General features: G+C 47.6%; 3 protein-coding genes across 9 annotated transcripts; 1 reads left to right on the forward strand and 2 right to left on the reverse strand.

Annotated features, from left to right (window-relative positions):
• Positions 1 to 1077: 1077 nt before the first annotated feature.
• si:dkey-211g8.9 (free fatty acid receptor 1) lies at positions 1078 to 1998 on the reverse strand. The gene has a single exon (XM_064345633.1). The coding sequence runs from the start codon at positions 1996 to 1998 to the stop codon at positions 1078 to 1080; it is 921 nt and encodes a 306-aa protein (XP_064201703.1).
• Positions 1999 to 6067: 4069 nt separating this feature from the next.
• Positions 6068 to 13605, reverse strand: tekt2 (tektin 2 (testicular)). Of its 2 annotated transcripts, XM_064348797.1 has the most exons (11): positions 13482 to 13601; positions 11941 to 12011; positions 10820 to 11001; positions 10373 to 10498; positions 10035 to 10240; positions 9627 to 9770; positions 9118 to 9232; positions 8698 to 8805; positions 7479 to 7622; positions 7113 to 7192; positions 6068 to 6766 (listed from the first exon to the last, which is right to left on the reverse strand). In XM_064348797.1, the coding sequence occupies exons 1-11, from the start codon at positions 13508 to 13510 to the stop codon at positions 6568 to 6570; spliced, it is 1404 nt and encodes a 467-aa protein (XP_064204867.1). In that variant the 5' UTR covers positions 13511 to 13601; the 3' UTR covers positions 6068 to 6567. The 2 variants fall into 2 exon arrangements, with proteins under 2 accessions (XP_064204867.1, XP_064204868.1); XM_064348798.1 differs by lacking the exon at positions 11941 to 12011 and having other exon boundaries at positions 13482 to 13605.
• An 87-nt stretch (positions 13606 to 13692) lies between these two features.
• LOC135262031 (Na(+)/H(+) exchanger beta-like) lies at positions 13693 to 22207 on the forward strand. Of its 6 annotated transcripts, none has more exons than XR_010332084.1 (12): positions 13693 to 13939; positions 15496 to 15956; positions 16589 to 16839; positions 17414 to 17631; positions 18065 to 18267; positions 18400 to 18489; positions 18812 to 18882; positions 19103 to 19279; positions 19721 to 19835; positions 20168 to 20219; positions 20674 to 20772; positions 21201 to 21273. XR_010332084.1 is itself a non-coding variant. In XM_064348795.1 (12 exons), the coding sequence occupies exons 1-12, from the start codon at positions 13693 to 13695 to the stop codon at positions 21697 to 21699; spliced, it is 2052 nt and encodes a 683-aa protein (XP_064204865.1). In that variant the 3' UTR covers positions 21700 to 22207. The 6 variants fall into 6 exon arrangements, 2 of the variants coding, with proteins under 2 accessions (XP_064204865.1, XP_064204864.1); XM_064348795.1 differs by lacking the exon at positions 20168 to 20219 and adding an exon at positions 21653 to 22207; XM_064348794.1 differs by lacking the exon at positions 20168 to 20219 and adding an exon at positions 21670 to 22207.
• Positions 22208 to 22696: the final 489 nt, after the last annotated feature.

Raw genomic sequence — 22696 nt, forward strand, 5'->3', positions numbered from 1 at the left:
TCACTGGTGTCAAAAGCCTTTGATATGTCAATGATAAGTGCAGCACAGAGCTGTTTATTATCCAGAGGGTTGACAATATAATTTAAAACAAGATTTTCTGCCATTATCGTGCTATGACCTGGCCTAAAACCTGATTATTGTGGTTGTAAAATGCTTTCATCTCTAAAAAGGCCCAAAGCTGAGAGTTGGCTAAAGGTTCTAAGACTCTGGTCGAACGGGGACATTTTGAAATTTGACAATAACGGATTAGATCGCTGGTACCATCACCTTTATATAGAGGCTAGCCTGAGCTGCCTTCCATAAGTTTGAAATAAAATTCCAGTTAAAAATGAAAACAAATGGTACGGCAATTATATGGGCACTGAGACACAAAATCAAATATATTGTTATGAATTACAGTTCAGTGATCATTTCTAAAATTCAAACATTGAGAACTCCTGCCCACAGCTGCTCTGGAGAGAATACCCGGTAATAGCCAATAGGGGGCGCTGTGGATGCCGGTGTTGGCCGGGTTGTAGTAAGGCATGATGGGGAAGGCCACACCCAGGTAGCGCTTCACACTGACCACCGTGAAGAAGGAGGTGCTGCTCTTCCAAAGTCATTTTGGTATCTTGCTATTTTCTGTCAGTACACAACAGTAGTACATTTTCTGTGTTCTTTCTTGCAGTAAACATTTTTGATCAGCCATTTCATGTTCTACAGAGAACGTCGTGCGATCCATCCACACGTGTATCTCTAGTTTCCCTGTCTGTTGTTCAGCTCTTATCTAGCAGAGACGACATCATCGACGACATGGTGGACGACATCATCACAGATGGCATCACAATGACATTCAGGCTTTAGATCCAGTACGATAAATTCACATCATATATGGGGACCAAAGATGAACGGCATTCAAGAGTCCTCCCTCCTCAGCCAGCCAAGAGAATATTTTTGGCAGAAATTGAAGTTCATCACAGGAAACACGTATCTCCAGCTTCCTGTCCCAGATCAGATGTGTAGTTCTTATTCAGAAACAGTCAAAGTCAGTCTGCGTGCAGTAAGAGGTCAGTGTAAGCCGAGCGTATCCTGCGCGGTTCAGTGTCTGTTTGTGACAGTCTTCCCATGCCCCGCCCTCCCGCACAGCCTCCCAGCCAATCCCGGCAGGCGATTGGGGGGCGAGAGCAGCAGCATCACGGCGGGCTCCAGGAAGACGTTGCAGGCGCTGGTCAGCATGGCCTCCTTCCTCCAGCCGACCGTGCCTCCCGCCACGAACCCAACCACGTGCGAGGCGTTGTAGGGCCCGTAGCAGACCACGAACACGGCCAGCGTGGCGCACGCCACCGCCGCCGCCCTCCGCTTGCGGCCCGCGGGCAGGCAGGAGCGGCGGACCAGCGCCACGCAGCGCAGCGTGCAGAAGGCGGTGGCCGCCAGCGGCAGCAGGAAGAGCAGCAGCGCCATCTCCAGGCGCAGCGGCAGCAGCACGCGGTGCTGCTCCGCGGTGAAGTCCTGGAAGCAGGTGGAGCCGTTGCCCAGCGGCGCCGGGTGGGTGAAGTAGGCCCCGCCCTCCGCCGCCAGGCCGGGCCCCAGGTGGAGCAGCACCAGAGCCCACAGGCCCGCGCTGACGCCGCAGGAGAGCCGGCCGCTGCGGTACAGCTTGTAGCTGATGGGGTAGGCGGCGCCCAGGTAGCGCCCCACCGCCGTCACCGCCAGGAACAGGCAGCTGCCGTAGAGCGAGGCCACCAGGAAGAAGCTGTAGGCCAGGCAGACGGGCAGGGGGAGGGCCCAGCCCCGCGCCGCCGTCTCCAGGGCCATGACGGGCAGCCAGGCCACCAGCGCCAGGTTGGCGACGCACAGGTTGAGGGCGTAGACCACGCAGGGCGTGGCCCCCCGCTTCCGGGCCTTGCGCAGGTACACGGCCAGCACCAGCAGGTTGGAGGGCAGGCCCAGCAGGAAGGTGAAGGAGTAGACGGCCAGGGAGATGATGTCCACCGCGGCCCTCCCCTGCTCGCTCTCCATGCCCCCGCCCCGCCGCGGGTGGGCGAGTCTGCTCAGGTCCGCCGGCGCTGCGGAGCGCCCGGCTCCGCCTCTAGCTCGGATACGGGTCCGGAGACGACGGCTTCGGCAAACATCGCACAAACAAACGCGAGTGAATATCGTCCCGGTTACCGCTGACGCTGACTCCTCCGGGAAAAGATCGCACGCCGCAAAGAACACTCGGTCTTACCTCCGGTGACTGTTTCCATCGACCATCTCTTCACCAGTCATTGATGTGACAGTCCATCAGTCTCTCGCGGTGTGCGGATTCGGTCTGCGGCAGTTGGTTTGTTAGTCCATCAGTCTCTCGTGGTGTGCGGATTCGGTCTGCGGCAGTTGGTTTGTTAGTCCATCAGTCTCTCGTGGTGTGTGGATTTGGTCTGCGGCAGTTGGTTTGTTAGTCCATCGGTCTCTCGTGGTGCGTGAGGTTAGTCTGTAGCAGTCGGTATGTTAGTCCAGCGCTTGCTCTCACGGTCCGTGACTAGTCCATCTCTCTCATGGTGGATGTCGCGTTGGTCTTCCAGCAGTCAGGACAGCAGTCTCTCTCTGAGGTTGCGTGAGAGGGCGAGAGCTCCTTTACCCCTCACAACCAGCCAATGGGTTTCCGACGCCGTTCGATAAACGTGGCTTCAGAAGTCAAAAAGACCTCGCTTCCACACTTGCTCTGAATTTCTCGCACACTGTGTGACACGTTCCTTTAGCTGTCCCTCGTGTAAAAGGTCTCTCTCTGGCACATGCTCTGATAGAAGCTCCTTCAGCTGTGATCAATATAACGTTCTCTCTCTCTCTTCTCTCTCTGTCCCTCTCTCTCTCAGTCTCTCTCTCCTCTCTTCTCTCTCTCTCTCTCTCTCAGTCTCTCTCAGTCTCTCTCTTCTGTCTCCTCTCTCTCTCTCAGTCTCTCTCTCTGTCTCTCTCTCTCAGTCTGTCACTCTCTCTCTCTCTCAGTCTCTCTCTCTCACACACACACACACACATCAGGTGCTCCCTCAGTGCCCTGGAGATGGACTGAGAGCGAGGGGAGAGGGGAGAGAGGAGAGGGGGGATGGAGCGCCGGTGGCCTGACGTTGAGGAATTGCTCAGGCAGAAGTAATCGAGCCGGGATGGCATTTAGGGCACACCTGGCAGTGAGGGATGAGGTGCAGGCAGTGCCTTAATGGCCGCCCGCGTGCGCGGCGCCTGGCAGCGGCATCTGCGCCCGTTTAGTGAAATGATTCATGAGTAATTGTGCCTTTTCAGGAAACGATGCCCATTGAATCCAGGCCCGGCTTGTCTGGATGAAGGGGCCGGGGTCAATAAAACCATAATGGCTCCTGGTGGAGGAGGCCTACTCAGAGGGAGATAAGGACAAACGAGACTTCCCCACCAACAAGCAGTGCCTTTAACTACTGTTGTTTTTTGCCTGTGCAATTTGTTTGCTTCAGAGTTCTGCCCCCATGCTTGGGTTTAGCCGTAAAAACAGAGGGTAGGGGAGTATGTTATTTATTCCAAACCTAAATCACTCTTCAGCAACCTGACATTGTCTTTTACCTAAATCTTAGTGCTGAGACCTCATTGTGGATAAACTGTTTTAGTCAATTATGTGGTCAACAGGAAAAGCACTTTAATTCAGTTTCCGATCGATGCTGTGTAACTTTGTGGACCTTAACAGCATGTGGATTGGCAGACATGATGATGGTGAGTAGAAGTGTAGCTATCCATGTGTTTTAAAGATCAGGGAATCTACCAGCCTGCTCAGCATTGATCAGCCTACTCAGCATTGATCCAAAAAAAAAAAAAACGCAATTCCCCACTTAATGCAATAAATGTTTGTCAAACAACGTGATCTGATTATTTTAGTCTTATCTGTCATGCTGAAAGATTCAGAAACAGAACACTGAATTTGGGAAAAGAGGAGAGCTGAGGCACAGGTATTTTTTTATCCCATTCCTTTTTATCCCCCTAAGATCTCAACAAATAATGCTTTGAAATTGTAACATCACTGTCAATCCAAGCTCATGGACTGACGGCTGGACATTCTCCTTAAAGATCTTCTGGTACAGAGCAGAATTAATGCTTCCTTCAATAATGGCAAGTCATCCAGAACTCAAGGCAGCAAAGCTTCCCCACACCATCCTACTACCACCACCATGGTGCATTGGTATGATGTTCTTACTGTGAAATAGTACTTGTACAGTACTTGCTTTACATCAGACATAATGGGACCCATGTGTTCCAAGAAGTTCCACTTATGACTCATCTGCCCATAGAACATTATTTCAACAGGCTTGGGGCTCAGCCAGGTGCTTTTTTTGCAGATGTGAGACGAGCATTAATGTTTCTCTTGGTTAGCAGTGGTTTCCGCCTTGCTCCTCTCCCATGAATCCCACTTTTGCCCAGTTTCTTTATTATTCTTATTGTGGAGTTATGGACACCGGCCTCACCTGAGGCTAGATACTCCTGCAGTTCAGGGACCTTTTGCGACTTCCTGGATCAATTGTTGCTGCACTTTTGGAGAAATTTTGGCAGGACAGAAGATTCACCACTGTTCCAAGAGTTCTCTGTTTGGAGATATTGGTTCTCACTGTGGTTCAGTGTAATCCCAGAGCCTTAGAAATGGCTTTGTGACCCTTTCCAGACTGATGTATGTCAACAACTCTTTTTTTTACACCCCTTTTGGAATTTCCTTTGATATAGTGGTATAGTGTGTTTGTAGAATCTTTGTGGTGACTACTTCTCTCTGATGGTAAGGTTCTATATGAGTGAGGTTAAGATTCAACAGGGCTGTATTCAATCATCTGAATATAATGATAACTTTTTTCACTGAATAAATGAAATAGTTTTTAAAAAAATGTATTTTTTGTTTACTCAGTTTCCCTTTAATTAATATAACTTTTTCTCTAACGTTCTGAAACATTCAGTGTGACGTGACAAATAATAGAGGCAAGCAGGAAGGTAGCAAATACTTTTTCGTGGCACTGTATGGTCCTGACAATTTTGCTCACCGTAAGAAGAGACTTCAGTAAGGGCTAAATCCGCTAGGAAATTTGGAACATTAGCTTGCATAACCCTTCATGATGGACCCAAACAGTAAGACTGTTACACTGAATATGACTAAGAATATTACATTGCTACATGTTACAATAATGCTACAAGAAAGAATGTTCATATTTATGTACAGTGGTTTCTTTCTAAAAAGCTTTCCAAAATTATTTACTGCATTAGCCACAAGATAAACTTTTGTTACATGCCAAACTTCTTGAGCATCTGTGACATCGTTGTTGCTTCAGCTCGGCCATTACAGGATTAAGCAGCCACTGATGGAGTCAACAGATGAGCAACACAAAACATGAGCAAATCCAAAAACATTTCTGAGAAAGGCTATTTTTTTTCTCCCGCAAGGATGCATTATAAAGACATTAAAGCCATCAGTTGGGCGGCTTAACGCTTTTATTATGGATAAAAAACCCTCCCCGGAGTGTTTACAGTTCCTTATCTCTTTCCACATTACACGACAAAGTGCATGTCCTCGTAAATCTGTCTATTGTGCAGAAAAATATTTTCCCTCTGCTTAATAGCCCACATTAAACTGGCAGTGTGGCAAAAAAACAATGCAAATAATGGTAATTGAACAGTGAAAGAACCTGTATATATAATACACGCATGTTCACACGGGTTCGACTGTCTGCAGCATTGCACTGTGGCGGCTCTTGCTTCCTTATGCTAACTGTATGTTGCATGCGCCGCTTTGTCAAATAAAGGTGGAGTGATGAGCTGGGTCAGGTGTCAAGAAGCAAGTTCACGTGAGTCCCCTGTGAAGCTGGAGAGCTGGTCCACACCCAGCCTGTTTACACCGGTGGCCTGATGTGATGTCATGAACAAAACCGCTCCTCCCACTTCTGTCCACCAATCAGATCAACGCTGATCTGAAAGATCCTTCTCACAGAATACCCAGAGGAAAAATAACTCAATTAGTCAATCTGATACACCGATACAAACGCCAGAGGAACAGAAGAGTATCAATCCATCTGCGTTACTGAGAAATTTAATTATGAGTGCACACCCATACACTCCCCATGACCGACCTTTGACCTCAATCTGATCTCCTCTGGAGCTACTGACTAGAGACAAAGAGAGCTGATTTCTAACTCTAGTCTTTCCAAGATTCATACCAAAGGGAAAGCACAGAAATGCATGCAATGTCACTGCTTTACTGGTCTTTCTGTTAATACAATAAGTGCACTGTGGCATACACTTGCAGACACTCAAAATCATTAAATCCTAATAATACATATGCAATGTAATATAGACTATAAGACATTATATAACATATTACAATTGAATGTATATAATTGGATATACAGCAGCAATACAACACAGTGAGAAATGTCAGTTTTCCTACAGAAGAAACACACATCCTAACTAAATTGAACCAAGTACAAGAGCACAAGAACACATGCGGACTCAAAGAACACAAACTCTCAAAAAAACAGTGCAGCGATTTAACAGGATGGGAGGGGTGTGTAGAGACCAGGGTGCAGTGCGTTGGGGGCGGGGTTATAACTTCGGGCAGGGTTAAAGCAGGTCCAGGGCGTGCCTCCCGCTGGAGTTGGCGAGCGGGACGACGGCGCTGGGGGTCAGCTCGGTTTGGGCGGTGGCCACGAGGCGCTGGCGGGTCTCCAGGCTGCGCTGCTCCAGGGTGAGGGCGTCCTGCTTGCGGGACAGGTCCTCCCCCATGCAGGCCTGGTGCTGCTGCAGGGCCTGGAGCGAATGCCTGAGAGGGAGGCGGGGGGTGTAGGAGGTAGAACTAATTAGTGCAATCAGCTGGCTGAGCTAATGGATGGAAGAAACACACGCCAGAACTTTTAACTTTCTGACCTCTGACTTTCCAGCTGTGAGAGGGACAGTGGAAAGGAAATATGGGGTAGGGGAGAAGGAATAAAAGGTATTGTGAGATAGGGGTTAGGGGTCAATGGTAGTGTGGGATAGGGATTAGGGGTCAAAGGTAGAGTAGGATAGGGGTTAGGGGTCAATGGTAGTGTGGGATAGGGGTTAGGGGTCAAAGGTAGAGTGGGATAGGGGTACAGAAAGACGCTTCTGGAAGAGGAAGAGATACTCACTGTGCTTGGGCCAGTTTCTCCTTCAGGGCCCTAATGGTGGCCTCCAGCTGCTGCGCCTCCTCCACCAGGCCAAAATGCACCTGAGCAACACAGGCGCCCAATCACAGGCCAAGTCACGGACGACAGAGCCAATCAGAAACAACACGGACAGCCCAGCTGACGCACGCGGCTAATCAGAGACTCCTCCGCAGTCGCTCTGCACCAATCAGAGACGAGCCGCTCTGAGGAGCACCAGTGGCGCGTCATCGTGGCAGAATAATGCGACAATGTCTTAATGAAAGCAGCAAGGATCATATGTCGCGAGGGTAAACTAAGGGCTCTCCAGTGGGAAACGGCCCTCAGAACAGACCCAAAACCCGTCGGTACCTCATCTCGGCACAGGTCCGCCCCCGGCCTCATGGTTCTGTTCTCCAGGCGGGTGTGGACCAGCTTCAGGGGAGCGGTTTTGGCCACAAGGTCCTCCTCCAGCCCACGGATGTCCTGCTCCAGCTCTGTCATCTCATCTTTAGTCTGACAGACACGGGCAGACGAGCACAGAGTCAACTTTCTTCATATAGCACCTTTCAAGCAATACAGCATTAAGTGCTTTACACACAGATTTAAAAAAGAAATGTAATAAAAACATTAAAGAATAAAAATGGAAAAGGTTAAAAGAATCTGACAAAAAATCCTTCTAAATAAAATTCTAAAATTGGAGTGATATGGGATCTCCATTTTGTCCTGATCAGCAGTCTTGCAGCTGAATTTTCTAGAACTTGAACTTGGGCCAACATTTCAAGATTCAGACAAGTAAACAAGGCATTACAATTACATTAGAAAAGAACATGTCTTTCCCAGAAAGATTCCCAGTTATCAACGAATTACATGTTATTTAACGTGCACTCTTTCTTCAGCCAGACATTTAGACAGCTGAATTTCTCACAGCCACGGTTTCAAACAGGAAGTGGGCCTGAGATCGCAAGCTCATAAGTGGATGTGAAACTGTTATAAAATTAAATTAAATCTTTCTATAAAGCATCCGATTCTCTCAACCTGGTGTTCATTTGTGTGAATGATTACAGCTTTGCTGGAGTGTTTTCTAATGATTGCAAGAGCGTCATGTTTTATGTCACCTACTCTCGCAGCAGGAAAGCAGTGCAAATTAAAATCCTTAAAACCACGAGCAGCATTTAGGCAGCGAACGACGGAATCTGCCGTTACTACCGTGTTCGTCAGAGACGGCGGTATAGAAGACGATGAGGCCATGGAGGCGAGCGACGGTGAGGTAGGGGAGCGGAGAACTTCAAAACGATTTCTAGTTTTCGAAAACCGAAAAGGACTCAAGTACTCTCTCATGGTCAAAGCCACACACCACACATGGTAATGCTACACCACTCATACTCATTCACACAGTTCAGCTCTCAGTGTCCAGTGTGCTTTCTGCTCTGGAAATGGAGTGAAGTATGAGGGTAGGGAGTGAAAGAAAGAGGGCGAGGTGTTGGAACGCCACAGTGAAAGCGAATAAAAAGGAGGATTTCTAAAGTGGAAGTGCAGAAGGAGGAGGAGGAGGAGGAGGAGGAGGAGGAAGAGGCCCTAGCGCACTCACTTGCTTCAGCTGCCAGGCCATCTCGTCGCATGCCCGCTCCAGCTGGTGGGCACGTTTTCGGAGGGCGAAGTCCGTGGCCATGTGCTGGGCCTGCAGCTCAATCAGGACCTGGGAGGGGTGGGGGTGGGGGGGGGGGGGGTCTCGTCTTTAATCAGATTTAATCAACTTTTCAAAGCTGGCTCCGTCACGCCTGGGTCTGTCCCCTCCACCCCTGAACCCCTGTCCCCTCCAGTCAAGCCTGACCCCGCCTCCCCAGACACACCCGCCCCAGTCAAGCTGACCCCGCCTCCCCAGACACACCCGACCCCGCCTCCCCAGACACACCCGACCCTGCCTTCCCAGACACACCTGACCCCGCCTTCCTAGACACACATGACCCCGCCTTCCCAGCCAAGCCTGACCCCGCCTCCCCAGACACACCTGAGCCTTGGTCAGCTTCATGTCTCCCCTCAGCTGCTGTGAAGCCTGCATCTCCTCCCGGGCCCGGCTCACATTGGACCGGCTGAACAGCTCCCACTGCTGGGGACTAGTGAAACTGCAGCACGCACACACACAGACAGGGTCATCCACACGGCGTTCTGTGTGCAGACTGTGACAGCACTGACGCTAATGCACCACAGCTGCGAGGGCATTTAAGTGCAGTGCAGCTCTTAATCTTGAAAATAGTTATCTTGCCTAAAATGATGATTTGCATTACTGCATCACTAAGCCAGAGAGGATGGTTCACCAGTACAGACCGGATGGTTCACCAGAACAGACCAGATGGTTCACCAGCACAGACCGGATGGTTCACCAGAACAGACCAGACGGTTCACCAGAACAGACCGGATGGCCCACCAGAACAGACCGGATGGTTCACCAGTACAGACCGGATGGTTCATCAGTACAGACCGGATGATTCACCAAAACAGACCGGAGATGTTTCCTACCCCGGGAGCATGCGCATGGGGTTGGGCTTCAGAGAGATATCTCGAGAGGTCTCAGTGAGCAGCAGAGAGGTGCCGTCCACGTCTAGGGCGTCCATCTTGTTTTGGATGTCACAGGTCAGCTGGTGTCTCGCCTCCTGCAGCAAACTCGAAATACCCATCAGACACATCATTAAAAATCTGTGCATTGCACTCTGTCTGTCCAATTCACAGAGGCAATGCAAAAAATATTACAGACACAAAAAGATCAATGTTCTGGAGACATACCTTGCCTATATACAAGAGAATGCATTCTACATTGTGAAACTGAGGCCACAGGAATATGATTATCAACAACAGTATTAAAAACAACATCTCTCTATCTCCACCACTCCGCCTCCGTTTTCTCTTCTTTCTCTGTGAAACGCTCACCAGATCTGCTCGAAAGCTTTGCTGATTCGGTGCTGCAGCGTCCTCTGGATCCCGCCGATCACCTCCACCTCTTTTTTAAGCTCCGCCTCCACGGGATCGTTGACCAGCTCGGTCCCGCGGCGACGCTCCCTCAGGGTGAGGCACTCGACCGCCACCTCGAGGGGGAGAGCCGTGGCAGCCAGCGTCCTCTCCAACTCCTCCTTGGTCTGAAAGAAGGGCGCGTGTGATTGGACGCCGACTCCCAATACACCCAACATCGCAAGACCCCATAGGACAGCGAGTCTACAGAGGGCAAAGGTTCGAGAGGAAGCTGCAGCGGACAGAACGGGCAGCATCACCAGCGTGAGGGCTTCCATCTCGGCGTCCACCTCCCGCGCGCAGGCCGCCAAGTTCTCCTTCCAGCGCGATAGGTCCGTGATTCGGTCCCTCAGCCTGCGAGAGTTGTCGCTCTTGTCCCAGAAAGTCTGAGAAAGGCGCAGGAGTGAGTGAGGGAGAGAGAACACTTTCACATCATATGTAATGACCTCACAAACTAAGCAGAAATAAGTCAAGTGCCAAGACACATAAAACGAAATGGCGAGATAGAATGTGGGACATTAATGCACGTAGAAAGAGAACATCAAATTACATTTCTTACCCGTTTATCACAATCATTTTAAAAGGGGGGTGAAAGAGAGGAAGAGAAGAAAGGAGTGTGTAAATAGAAAGGGGGAACAGAGACAAGGAGAGAGGGGGAGATTTTTGGTCTTCTGCCCAGAGTATCCCCCCCCCCCCTCCATTCACACCTTATTGGAGGTCTCATTGCGTAGAGTCCGGGCCTCCTGGCGGACCTCGTGCGATACGTTCCGCTTGTCGCCTGCGGTGTCCGCTATTTGCCTGTTGCTGGTCTCCCAGTCGGGCACGCTGTAGCGGTGCCCCGGCTTGATGCTAAGGGTGGCCATCTTAACTGTGACTGACGGGCTATCGCCTGGGCCGAAACATGAAACCAGACCAATGAGATCGATTGGAATCCCGACACCTCCTGGAGCAGGCCGGCTATGGCATCATCAGAAAGACACTCACGAGACATTAAGAGAAAGACAATCTTTCTGACTCAGACCTCACCCTCTTGGGGTGAAGTAGCAGCCTGTTGTGTGCCACCGTATGGAGCTGATGGCTGTGCTAGCATAGGTAGGACTGCAGATGGCTCACTACTACACTGTCTGAAACCCAAAGTTTAAGCAGGACGAACAGCTGAGCACCCCATGAATAGTTTTCATTGTGACTGTCATTTTAATCAGCACAATTGCCTCTGTCTCACTACTGCCATGGTCACAACAGAAATGCTTCCTCTGTAAAATAAATCAAGTCTTAAATATGAGACTTTTTACTACTGTGTTTCCAAAACTACATCGACCACTAACTGTCCTACTGGCTACCTTTTCTTTCCTTTCCACTGTTGAGAACACAGTAAAAAAGATAGCTAACACCAGCCCAGACTGTGCTCTAACATAACAACAAGCTGCACTTCAAGAACTTGGACTAAATAGGAACCAGCCGGAAACATCCAGGGTTTTGGTCAGAGTCCATAGAATCCCTTGCAATGAACAGCAGCAACAACATTCGTTGTAACTATACTTCGTGCAACAAATGCAGACGAAGTGCATTGCAAATGCAAGGTAGCTAATATCATTTTCTGGCTTTTTAACACTCCATTAACTTAACGTTAGCTAGTTCCAAATAACGTTGCATCTCACCAATTTGTTTCACGTTAGCTAAGTTAGCTAGAATGCCAAGCGAATGTTTTAAATGCACAATATAACCAACTTGGTAAGTCGTTAGACGACTTGCTAAAGTTATATGTCCTAATAACTTCAGCTCCAAAAAATGAAATTTCGGTGTTATAGTAAAGTTGTCGAATGCCTACCTTGTCGGAACTGACTCAGTACGTCTGCTCTTGTCTGATCAACTAACCAAGCGGTCCGTTGCCAGGTAACGCTATGGACACAGTCAAAAACACCATGGCAACATTAAACACATAGTTAGTTGGCTAGTGTATCGCACATACAGTCTATGGCATCGTATTGCTTCTTTGCTAAGGCCAGTTCCCCAATTAAATTTCGCTAAGCTAATGATTTGTGAAATGTGATTGCACTCTAAATTCAGTTTAAAAGGCTTCCTTGTAGATGTTCAGAAGCTATTTCACTAATTTGGAAAGTTGTGTGTATTAAACTTTTTCTTCAAAATGTACAGTTATGAAGAATTCAACTCAAAACCATTACATCATAAAGCAAGTGCCTCTCTCATTGCATTAGCCTTCACTCTCACAAATAAAAGTACCCTTGAGGCACCTTGTACCCTGGAGGAAGGTACTTAACCTGCACTTTACACTTTACATGTAAATGATGTGTAACAAGTTGTGTAAGTCCACTCTGGATAAGCACATCTGTTATGCCTGTAATGTAATGTAAAATCTCCAAAATGTACCCTGAGAGTGTACAATGAAATCATTTTTATGCACAAAAAAAGTTACAAATGAAAGATTAAACCCATGGCTAGGGGTACAAATTTATTCTTAGCTGCAGCATTTATTATTAGCGGGGTAGAGGTCTGTAGGATTTTTTTTTTTTTTTTAATTTAACCCTTTTTCATGACCAGTGGATACTTCTAGCTGATGATATTAGTGAATCACATGGAAGCCATGTTTGAAAATATAACATTGTATATAGTCAAAAATAAATTTCAGATTTTGGCCATTCACTCAAGACAAAAATGCCTGGCAAATGTCATGGTACGGATATGTTTGAAAACTGATGTGTAGGCCCTATACTTGGTAACGAGACCCCTATGCAGCCAGCCCCAAACAAGAGCTTGTCATTCAGGATAGTAATGATCTGATGCAGCCACTAATGATCAATGACCAAATTGTTGAGACAGTTGATGTTTTTAAGTAGCCTATCTGAGCACACATCTGTTCTCTCTTTAACGGCAAATACTGGCTTCATTTGAAATGTTCACAACATCTCCATCTTCCCTGTAAGCTCAATAATTTTGAAGTGATCCAAATCTTGGTGTATAAAAGTCTTACTGAAAGCATTCTTTAACATTGTTGTGTGATTTAAGAATTTGAATATAGAGAAGAAGTGAAAGTATTAATGACTCTCATCCACTGCAAAGTGAATTTGAAGTTTTGTCATCAGGGATACGGGCAAATGATGAAATGAGATTTGGTCAAATGATAAAATTAGGGGTTAACAGCATGCTCAGGCCACTATACATCCACGCCACCTTTTTAAAAATATTTTTAAGTAAGGTCAGTATGAGATTTGGAACAACTCTAGTTTTTTACTGATTTTATCTTGCAGTGTTGGAAGTTAACATATCTATTGTAAAGCATTATGCGATGACCCATCTGGAGCATCATAAGATGCAGCACGGACAGTTATTGCATGCAAAACCTAGACTTACTTTTTGTATTCTTCGAGTGGTTTGGTCATTCCGAATATCTACAAAGCCAGTTAGAAAGTTTTTTTTAATGGGGGGCGGGGTTTACGTTACGCATCTAATACCCGCTAAAGACTCCGTTGGCTGGAACACACGCGCTAGCCCGACACTGTCAAATTCCATTCATCAGGCTGAGAAAACAACGTATCCTGAGTTTACACTAGTCACCGGAGTCATGAGAAGTTGCGTCCGAGGCCGATGGATTTCGTTGCTGTTAATGTTAATTTTTCTTATGGAGACCGCATTGACCCTCGTTGAGAAAAGTTCTCGCAACGCCACGAACAGTTCAGACACAGAGGAACCAGCCGGTGTCAACAATCATACCAAGAGATCCTTCCCAGTTCTCCGCTTCAACTATGAACATGTGCGAATACCGTTTGAGATCTCGCTCTGGATTCTACTGGCATCTTTGATGAAACTGGGTAAATTGGCTATATTTAGTTTAATTTATTGAAACTTATTGTTATCATCGATTGATATACCCTTTCAGGAATGGTTCACTTCCCTCCCCTTCACACTGCCCAATAGACCTAGAACTGAACGTTGTCACGGTTACATCCTAATCAGTCTCGCCTTTCTTAACGCGCACACGCTCCTGTAGACACAATAAGATTTGAATGAAGGTGAAAAGTCCGAAATTCACCTCAGTGCTGTACTGTTAGACTGTTAGCTCGTTGTTGTTTCTTTCACCTCGGAACTTTACCCCTTTCACTGTTGCTATATGATTCCTATTAATTATAAAGGAAGATTAGCCGATCTTATAAAAATGTGTGTTTGGGAGGGACTGTACAATTTCAGCTTTTCAACAAAAAACATGGATTTTTTTTCAAAATTGTTGCCCTTCATGATTAATGAGACAGGCTTTTATAGCAGTGAGTAAGAGTGGCAGTTGATGCATTCGGATATAGATGCTACAGGCCTGGGAGTGGGGGCCGACGTGACCGTTCTCTGTGTTTCTTATGTATGTCAGTGAAAGTTTGAGTAAACAACAGAACTGTCTGTGTCATGTGAGTAACATTGTGATGCTAGAGGAGGCCTAAGAAGGTACAAAATTCTGAAAATATAAGTGCTATTTTTTCTTTTTAACTATTTAATCTCAAAATGATGGGTGATATACGATAGATATTTGCCTGAACTGTATAAATGTACAATATGTATTAGCTTTCAGAACAATCTGAAAAAATGCAGGATCTGCCAAAACACGGTTTCTTGGCGGGGTCCCACAACAGCCAGTGGAGAACTCCATCTTGGCATTATCAGCTGGGGCAGCTGCAAAGTCCCGCCCCTGGTGCCGGAGCCCGGCCCTGCTGTGCTGGAGGATAAGAGACCTGTTGCAGGCATTCACACCAACGCCATTCCAACGTCCCCTCCGTTTGCACTCAGAGCAGTGTCACTGGGGCTGAGGCAAAACCCCAGCCAATCATATGAGTGCTCTCACCCTGCTGGAAATAGAAAATGGTGGAAAAGTTTTGCAGTGAATACATTTTGGACACAAAGTACTTCACACACCCTTCACAGTAGGGGGTCACCAAACCCCGGTCCTGGATGACCACTGGTTTTCACCTTAAAATCTGACCAAAGAAACCAGGTGAGGTGAGTTGAACTGTGTAATCAGCTGCTTTAAGCTCTAGCTAACCTCAACCAGCACACCTTGATGCTCTCCAGGACCAGGGCTGGGGACCCCTGCTATGGGCTATGGAGCTATATTTCAGATCCTGATGAACTCCCAGTCTTGTCAAATCTTGAAATTACAGCAAAATATATATGTCTGTCATAGTTCATCCCATGGTGCCCCCTACATTCTTCTGCGTGGAAGCATGCTGACACAGTTGGTTGGCTCTTCCTATTGTAGGCCCAGAGGTTGGCTGAGATGTGTGCTGCAGTGCTAAGACGTAGAGGATGGCCATGTTATGTCACCCGAGAGCTAAGGCCGTCTCTTGTGTCCCCCATTCCCCCCCCCATCCCCCCTCCCCTCCAGGGTTCCACCTGCTCCCTGGGCTGTCCAGTGTGGTCCCAGAGTCCTGCCTGCTGATCGTGATGGGGCTCCTGGTGGGGGGTCTCATCAAGGCCAGCGGGGAGGAACTGCCCGTGCTAGACTCCGAGCTCTTCTTCCTGTGCCTGCTGCCGCCAATCATCCTGGACGCCGGCTACTTCCTGCCCATCCGCCCGTTCGCCGAGAACATCGGCACCATCCTGACCTTCGCCGTGGCGGGGACCCTCTGGAACGTGCTGTTCCTGGGGGGCACGCTGTACGCGGTGGCCCAGCTGGAGGCCTCTCGCCTGGGGGGCGTGGACCTGCTGGCCTGCATGATCTTCAGCGCCATCGTCTCCGCCGTCGACCCCGTGGCCGTGCTGGCCGTCTTCGAGGAGATCAACATCAACGAGCTGCTGCACGTGCTGGTGTTCGGGGAGTCGCTGCTCAACGACGCCGTCACCGTGGTGAGGGGCGGGAATTGCTCCCCGGGGGGGCAACAGTGGCCATGTTCGGCATTTAGGACGTGGTGCATGGTAGCAGTCTATGGTCAGGGTGTGGTTTGTGGTTAGAGTTTGTGGTCAGGATCTGGAGCATAATTAATTTGCGGTTTGGATGCAGGATATTAGTTGCAGTTTATGGTTAAGATGTGTTGAGTGTTTACCGGTTATGTGCAGTGTTATGGTTGTCCAGGGTTTACAATCCGGATGCATCTGGATGCAATCAGGTATAGTTTCAATTATGTTATTTGTAATCAGGAGGAATGTGAAAGATTTTCTTCTGCAACTGTCTGTGGTTTGAGTGGAGCAAACTGGGCTGATCCTTGAGAAAGCCACAGTGAACTGAACTAGTTAGCAGCGAAATTACTATATCGAAAACTGCTTCTTTTTGCAAGTACAAAAGCATGTGAACTGTGAATGTGAAAAGTATACCAAAAGTATACCATACCAAATGGCAGAGTTCAGCTTTTTGACCATAATTTTCACCGTGTTGTTATCTTCAGTTTAGAGAAGGGCACATTATTGTTCTGAACGAGACATGGTAATGTTGTGCTACTTGGACCTGATCCGTGTACTCGATCCAAACCCGATGCATGCAGGTGCTGTACCACCTGTTTGAGGAGTATGTGGGTGTGACCTCATTCAGCGCGCTGGACGTGGTCCTGGCAGTGCTCTGCTTCCTCGTGGTTTCGCTGGGCGGGGTCCTCGTTGGAGCCACCTATGGCATCCTGGTGGCTCTGACCTCCCGCTTCACCACCAACCTCCGCGTCATTGAGCCGCTTCTCGTCTTCGTCTACAGCTACATGGCGTACCTGTCTGCCGAGGTCTTCCACCTGTCCGGCATCATGAGGTGAGAACCGGCATCTGCCTGCTGCATGCCCACTCACCCAACCAACACCATCATCACAAACTCCCCATGACCTCACCCTGAACTCACCCTAGCCTTATCACAACCTCCTGCCAGTCTCACCCAAAACTCTCCCTCTCTCAAGCCAGCCTCACCCTCACCTCAATATAACCACTCCCTGTTTAACTTTGAACTCTGTAACCTCCACTTTGAACCATTGCCTCACCACAACTTTTTGCAACTTCTTCATGGCCTCCCTGATAGCCCAACCCTGACCGTGTTCCAATTTCACCTTAGCCGTAATAAAAGGCTAATCAGTCAAAAATTAGTAGTATTTGGCTGCATATTCCCAACCTCTAGGATTACCTGGATGAGTACAGTACTCACAGCTGTCTCTGCTGTTGACCTTGGGCTGTATAGCAGTCTAGCCTGACAGGCCACTGTCCTCATAACTCATTGTTCTCTTAAAAGGATATCGAGCCCCAGCCCTGTCAATAAAGGCAGGAGAACATGCCAGCTGTCCAGGACTGTAGGGGATCATTCACATCGGTGGCCTAACGCGTGTCTCTGCACACAGCCTCATCGCCTGCGGCGTGGTCATGCGCCCATACGTGGAGGCCAACATGTCCCACAAGTCCTACACCACAATCAAGTACTTCCTGAAGATGTGGAGCAGCGTGAGCGAGACGCTCATCTTCATCTTCCTCGGAGTCTCCACCGTCGCTGGACCCCACGACTGGAACTGGACCTTCGTCACGGTCTCTGTCATCCTGAGCCTCGTCTCCCGTGTGCTGGGTGAGCTGTTCAATCATCTGTTAATCAGTAACTCCAGCAAAGTGCCAGAGGAACTCACACGCCAGAGGGTATTAACAACAAAATGTACCTACATAAAAGGGAGAGATTATGGGAAATACACTCATGCACTCATCAGGGAATGCACTAAACACATAATACACTAAACACATTCACACTCAGTACTCGGTAAACACACAAAGCATATTCCCTTCCCCAGAGTAGCCAGAGAGAAAGGATGGCGTGAAGCCATGGTGTGCGATAGTGCCAGTAGGTCAACTAAAGAGTCGTCTTTCTGTCAAGGATTTTTTTCAAACTGAATTTCACCTAATGAACTTAAGTTGTTTATTACTATTACTTTAACTGGTTGGTAAAGTGAATAGTGATTTCAAAATCAAAAGTCTGTGACAAAACATGGTCCACATGTTAATTTCAGGAGTGGTTGGTCTGACTTACATCGTCAATAAGTTTCGCATGGCCAAGCTCACCCCAACGGATCAATTCATTTTGGCCTACGGTGGCCTGAGAGGGGCAATCGCCTTCTCACTGGGTTTCCTGCTGAAACCACAGCACTTTCCCATGAGGAATATGTTCCTCACCTCCATCATCACCATCGTCTTCTTCACCGTATTCGTGCAGGTGAGTGTGAGCCGCTATCAGGTTTACAAAGATTTCCCAAAAAGAATACCCACGATTCCTCTGACACGTGTGAGACAGTTGTTCTCATGTGACCGTCTGATGTGAGTGTTTTTCGATTGGTTGTGGTTTTAGGGCATGACAATCCAGCCGCTGGTGGAGCTACTGGCCGTGAAGAGGAAGCGAGAGGGAAAAGGGTCCATCAATGAGGAGATCCACACAATGGTACCACACACAGGTCACCGCACACTAGTTTACACTCTCTCGCACACGCAAGATAATTGTGTACGCTCACTGTGGAAATCCACAGATCACCGTACACCTCACTCACACTCACTTGTGCACGGGCACACTAGCTGGCTTAGTTGAGGAGACGTATCTCACATCAAAGCATCAACCTGGCCAGGATTGTAGTACATAAAGGTTATGAGTCTGACATGCGAGGCTAATGGTTTTTTTTCCCCACTCTTACATATGCTGAGGCCAAGAGGACATGGATGTTCCGGAACCATCTCCTGTCTGAAACATAGTCATTCTTTTTCCTCAGTTCATGGACCATCTCCTGGCTGGTATTGACAGCGTCTGTGGATATTATGGGCATCATCTTTGGAAAGACAAGTATGTGACTGGACCCCATAAAGAGAGCAGAACATGATTCAAATACACAGTTTTCATATACAAACATAGATATGAATGCATGTATTCATTCAGAAACTCAGTAGGTAACTGGAATGCAAAACAACCTGAAAAAGCTCTCTCTCTCCCTCTTACTCTCTCGCTCTGTCTCTCTCTCTTTCTCTCTCTCTCTTTGTCTCTTTCTCTCTCTCTCTCTCCACAGACTGAGCCGCTTTAACAGGCGCTACATACAGCCCTGTCTGGTAGCGGAGGAAGGCTCCAGGGAGCCGCAGCTCCTGGCCTTCTACAACAAGATGGAGATGAAGCAGGCTATTGAGCTGGTGCAGAGTGGGGGCGAGGCCAGGCCCCTTAGAACTGTGGACTCCTCCGCATCCATTCAGTGCGTATCCCACTCTCCATCTGTCCCGGGACATCCCAACACTCACTCTTTCCCTCCAACCTCTGTAGTGTGTACCCTATGCCCTATACCCAATACCTGTCATTTCAGTTCCTCTTTTGTTCCCTTGCACACCTGCACTAGAAACAGTCCTGCTGTAGAGTCCCTGTGGTGTACGTTTATTTGATTGGATGTAGCATGTTTCCTAGCAGCATTGGAGTTGTATAAATGTCTCCAAGTGATGTCTGACTGTGAGTGACTCTGACAGTGTGATACCATGTGTTGCTATGACACCGGTGTCAGTCACTGACACTGAATATATCTGATACTGTGACTTTGACAGTGATTGTATCAGATACTGTAATCCTGATGTGATTCTGGAGGTGTGGTTGTAATCAGATGTTGAAATTCGGAATTCCTCTTATCTTTTCCTCTTCCCTCAAGGAGCGTCCAGTCCCAGGAGCCAGCAAGGGACCGGAGACTGCCCAAGGTCTCCGTGGATCAGCAAGCCGAGATCTTGACAATTCTGAGGAGGAAACTGCAGAAGGCCGAACAGAAGGTTGGGAAGTTGGAGGGGGCAGGGTTGGCCTGGTGGTAGTGTGAGGGGAACAGGCTGCGTTGATGATGCTGTGGCAGGACCTGAAACGAGAGGTTCAGGCTCAGAAACCTACCAATTTTGTCTGAACTAAAGTAGTTCTGCAAAGAAGAGTGGGCTTATATTGCTGATATCAAATTGTAGGCAAGCATTTCATTGCAGTTGCTAAAGGAGGTGCAACCAGTAACTAAATTTAAAGAGGAAATTACTTTTTTGCAAGGGTGATACGGGTGTTTGTTAACTTTTTACATTAAATTAAATAATAATTATTAAAATGTGTTTTCTGTTCACTCAAGGGGCATTGGTGGCCCAGTCGTAGAGCTCCTTCCTGCCATGCCGGTGGGCCGGGTTCGTATCTCAGCCAATGCCATGTGCAAGTCAGTGCATTCGTAGTGCCGGTCCCAAGCCCAGATAAATGGGAGGGTTGCGTCAGGAAGGGCATCCGGCATAAAACATATGCCAAATTAAATATGCGGATCAGGATGATCCGCTGTGCCGACCCTGAACGGGAACAGCCGAAAGAAGAAGAAGAAAAAAAAAAGTTTTCCGTTTACTCAGGTTCCCTTTGTCTAATATTACATTTTGTCTAAAGATTTGAAAACATTCAGTGTGACAAATGTTCAATTCAGAACTCGTCTACTGCAAGCCAAATCTACCTACGGGTACAAATAAAGTAACCTGAACCTGAACCTTAATTATAGAGGAAATCAGGAAGGGGTCAAATACTTTTTCACGGCACTGTCAGTGTCTAAAATATTTCTGAATGCTGAATAATTTGATATTCGTCTTTCCGATGTTGCAGTTTTATTCCAATAGAAGGCCCACGCTGGTGGGCAACCCCTTCGAGGACGACTTCCAGGAGCAGCTCCGTGAGAGGCGGAGGGCAAAGCTGGGCAGGCGGGTGAGTGTGACCTAGTGAGTGCCAACTGTGCCCACCACCAGAACTGCCAACCACCAGAACTGCCAACTTCCAGAACTGCCTCCCAAGAAGCATCGCACTGGTTTCTCCACGGCATGTGGACATAGCCGTAGTGCTGTGTGACACGTGTAGACCCGACCTGAGTACCCCAGAACACCATTACATCGCAGAAATAATAAATTATTGTCATTACAGGCATTTAGCAGACGGTCTTATCCAGAGCAACTTACACAACTTTTAACATAGCATTTACACTACGTCCATTTATACAGCTGGATATATACTGGAGCAATTCAGGTTAAGTACCTTGCTCAAGGGTACAACGGCAGGTTTCCTACCAGGGAATCTAACCTATGACCTTCAGGTTACAAGACCAACTCCTTACCCATTATACTACACTATGTCTGTAGATGAGTGCCTTCCTGTTGGAATTGCCGAGTCAGCAGGACTCTCCCTCCAGAACCCGCAGCAGACAACAGGAAGGTGAGCACAGCTGCGTGTCATTGGTGGTGCCTGGTTTTCACTAATAGTGGATTGCATTTATGTGGAATCTTTCACCTCGGATTCTGAAAGCTCTTTACAGTCAAGGGAGGGAAACTCAGCTCAACCAAACGTGTAGCACCCACTTGTGTGATTTATGGCAGACATTTTATACCATAGCGATCACCTGAGATGGAGGGGTGTATATCAGTTCACCTGGGGGTATACAAATGGTTAGGTTGAGTCAGGGAATATTAAACCCTCAGCTCTTACCAATAGGTGCCATTAGATCTTCAATGGTGACAGTGAGCGAGGATCTCAGTTACTTGCCTCATCCTGAAAATGGATTCAAATCCTGAATAGCATGTTATAACTTCCACAGCTTCTTTCTTCTCTCAGCCCCCCAGGCCAACAGGTCCAGACCCATGAGCTCGGCCATCCGGGAAGACCTGGTGATTCCTTAGCCCCATGGTCTTCCTTCAGTCCGGTCTCCCCTAAGTCTCCCCCCCAACTAGGAGAAGCAAAGGACAAAAGACCACATAAGTCTGCAGACAAACACAGTGTGCTGTGTCCGAAAAGTATATGACGTGGGAAGTCAGTCACCTGCTGGGCTTCAGGTAGCAGAACAGAGGAGCTGCCCAAGTACCTTCAAGACTCAGATGTTCTATAAAATCATGCAAGGGACACGTCAAGAAAATGGCGAGCATCGTTCGGCTGAATGGCCTGTTCTTGTTGTTATGTTATGTTATGATGAAAAATGTAAAGAAAAAGTTCTTTCAAAATATCATGTTTTTATTTAAACATATTGAGTGTTAAACTTTTTTTGTGTTAAGCATGTGCATTTTTTTGTATGTTTTTAATCAAACCTACATCTTATGTTAAATGTAATTTGGTGTTCTGTATGATTTTTTCCTTAAAGAAAATACCAGGCAGCTTATTTTGCCATTGCTGTCTCATTGTCTCATGATACAATGTTTTTTTAAAAGAGTTTTTGTTATACAGTAGAAACAGTGGACTGAAAAATGCATTCACTCTCAGCTTCCTGTTATATGCAAGGAACATGGAAAGAGGTCCCTGGCAACGCATCAACATTCACACTGAGAGCAGTGTTGTGCTGTGGTGAAGGAACCGGGCGTGTTCAACCAGTTTGTCTCCCGGTTGTGGTCCTTGTTTTGTATAAGGGAAGAGGAGTGCTTTGTTCTACTGAGCAGTGTCTTTAACCTGGTTTACTTCCGAATATTTTGCAGCTGTATCAACAAGTATCATGTAGAACAGTGGTGTCAAACTTGTTGCCATGGAGGGCCGTGTGTATGCAGGTTTTCATTCCAACCAATTAATGCTGCATTAATTGAGTCCAATTACTCATTCAGCCATATGCATTTAACTGCATTGAAGCACAGAATATAAGAAAATTTTTATTTAGACA

This window comes from Anguilla rostrata, chromosome 8 (genome assembly GCF_018555375.3).
Source record: "Anguilla rostrata isolate EN2019 chromosome 8, ASM1855537v3, whole genome shotgun sequence".
In the NCBI taxonomy this organism is placed as follows: Eukaryota; Metazoa; Chordata; class Actinopteri; order Anguilliformes; family Anguillidae; genus Anguilla; species Anguilla rostrata.

Bases quoted from the DNA above. Each gene is read 5' to 3' on its own strand.
- si:dkey-211g8.9 (XM_064345633.1), bottom strand. From the start codon at position 1,998: ATGGAGAGCGAGCAGGGGAGGGCCGCGGTGGACATCATCTCCCTGGCC.
- tekt2 (XM_064348797.1), bottom strand. From the start codon at position 13,510: ATGACCAAACCACTCGAAGAATACAAAAA. The intron at 11,002-11,940 runs GTAGGCATTCGA...GTTTCGGCCCAG, and splicing joins ACTGAGTCAGTTCCGACAAG to GCGATAGCCCGTCAGTCACA. The intron at 7,623-8,697 runs GTGAGTGCGCTA...CGTGTCTGTCAG, and splicing joins TGGCCTGGCAGCTGAAGCAA to ACTAAAGATGAGATGACAGA.
- LOC135262031 (XM_064348794.1), top strand. From the start codon at position 13,693: ATGAGAAGTTGCGTCCGAGGCCGATGGATTTCGTTGCTGTTAATGTTA. The intron at 13,940-15,495 runs GTAAATTGGCTA...CCTCCCCTCCAG, and splicing joins GGCATCTTTGATGAAACTGG to GGTTCCACCTGCTCCCTGGG. The intron at 18,268-18,399 runs GTGAGTGTGAGC...TTGTGGTTTTAG, and splicing joins TCTTCACCGTATTCGTGCAG to GGCATGACAATCCAGCCGCT.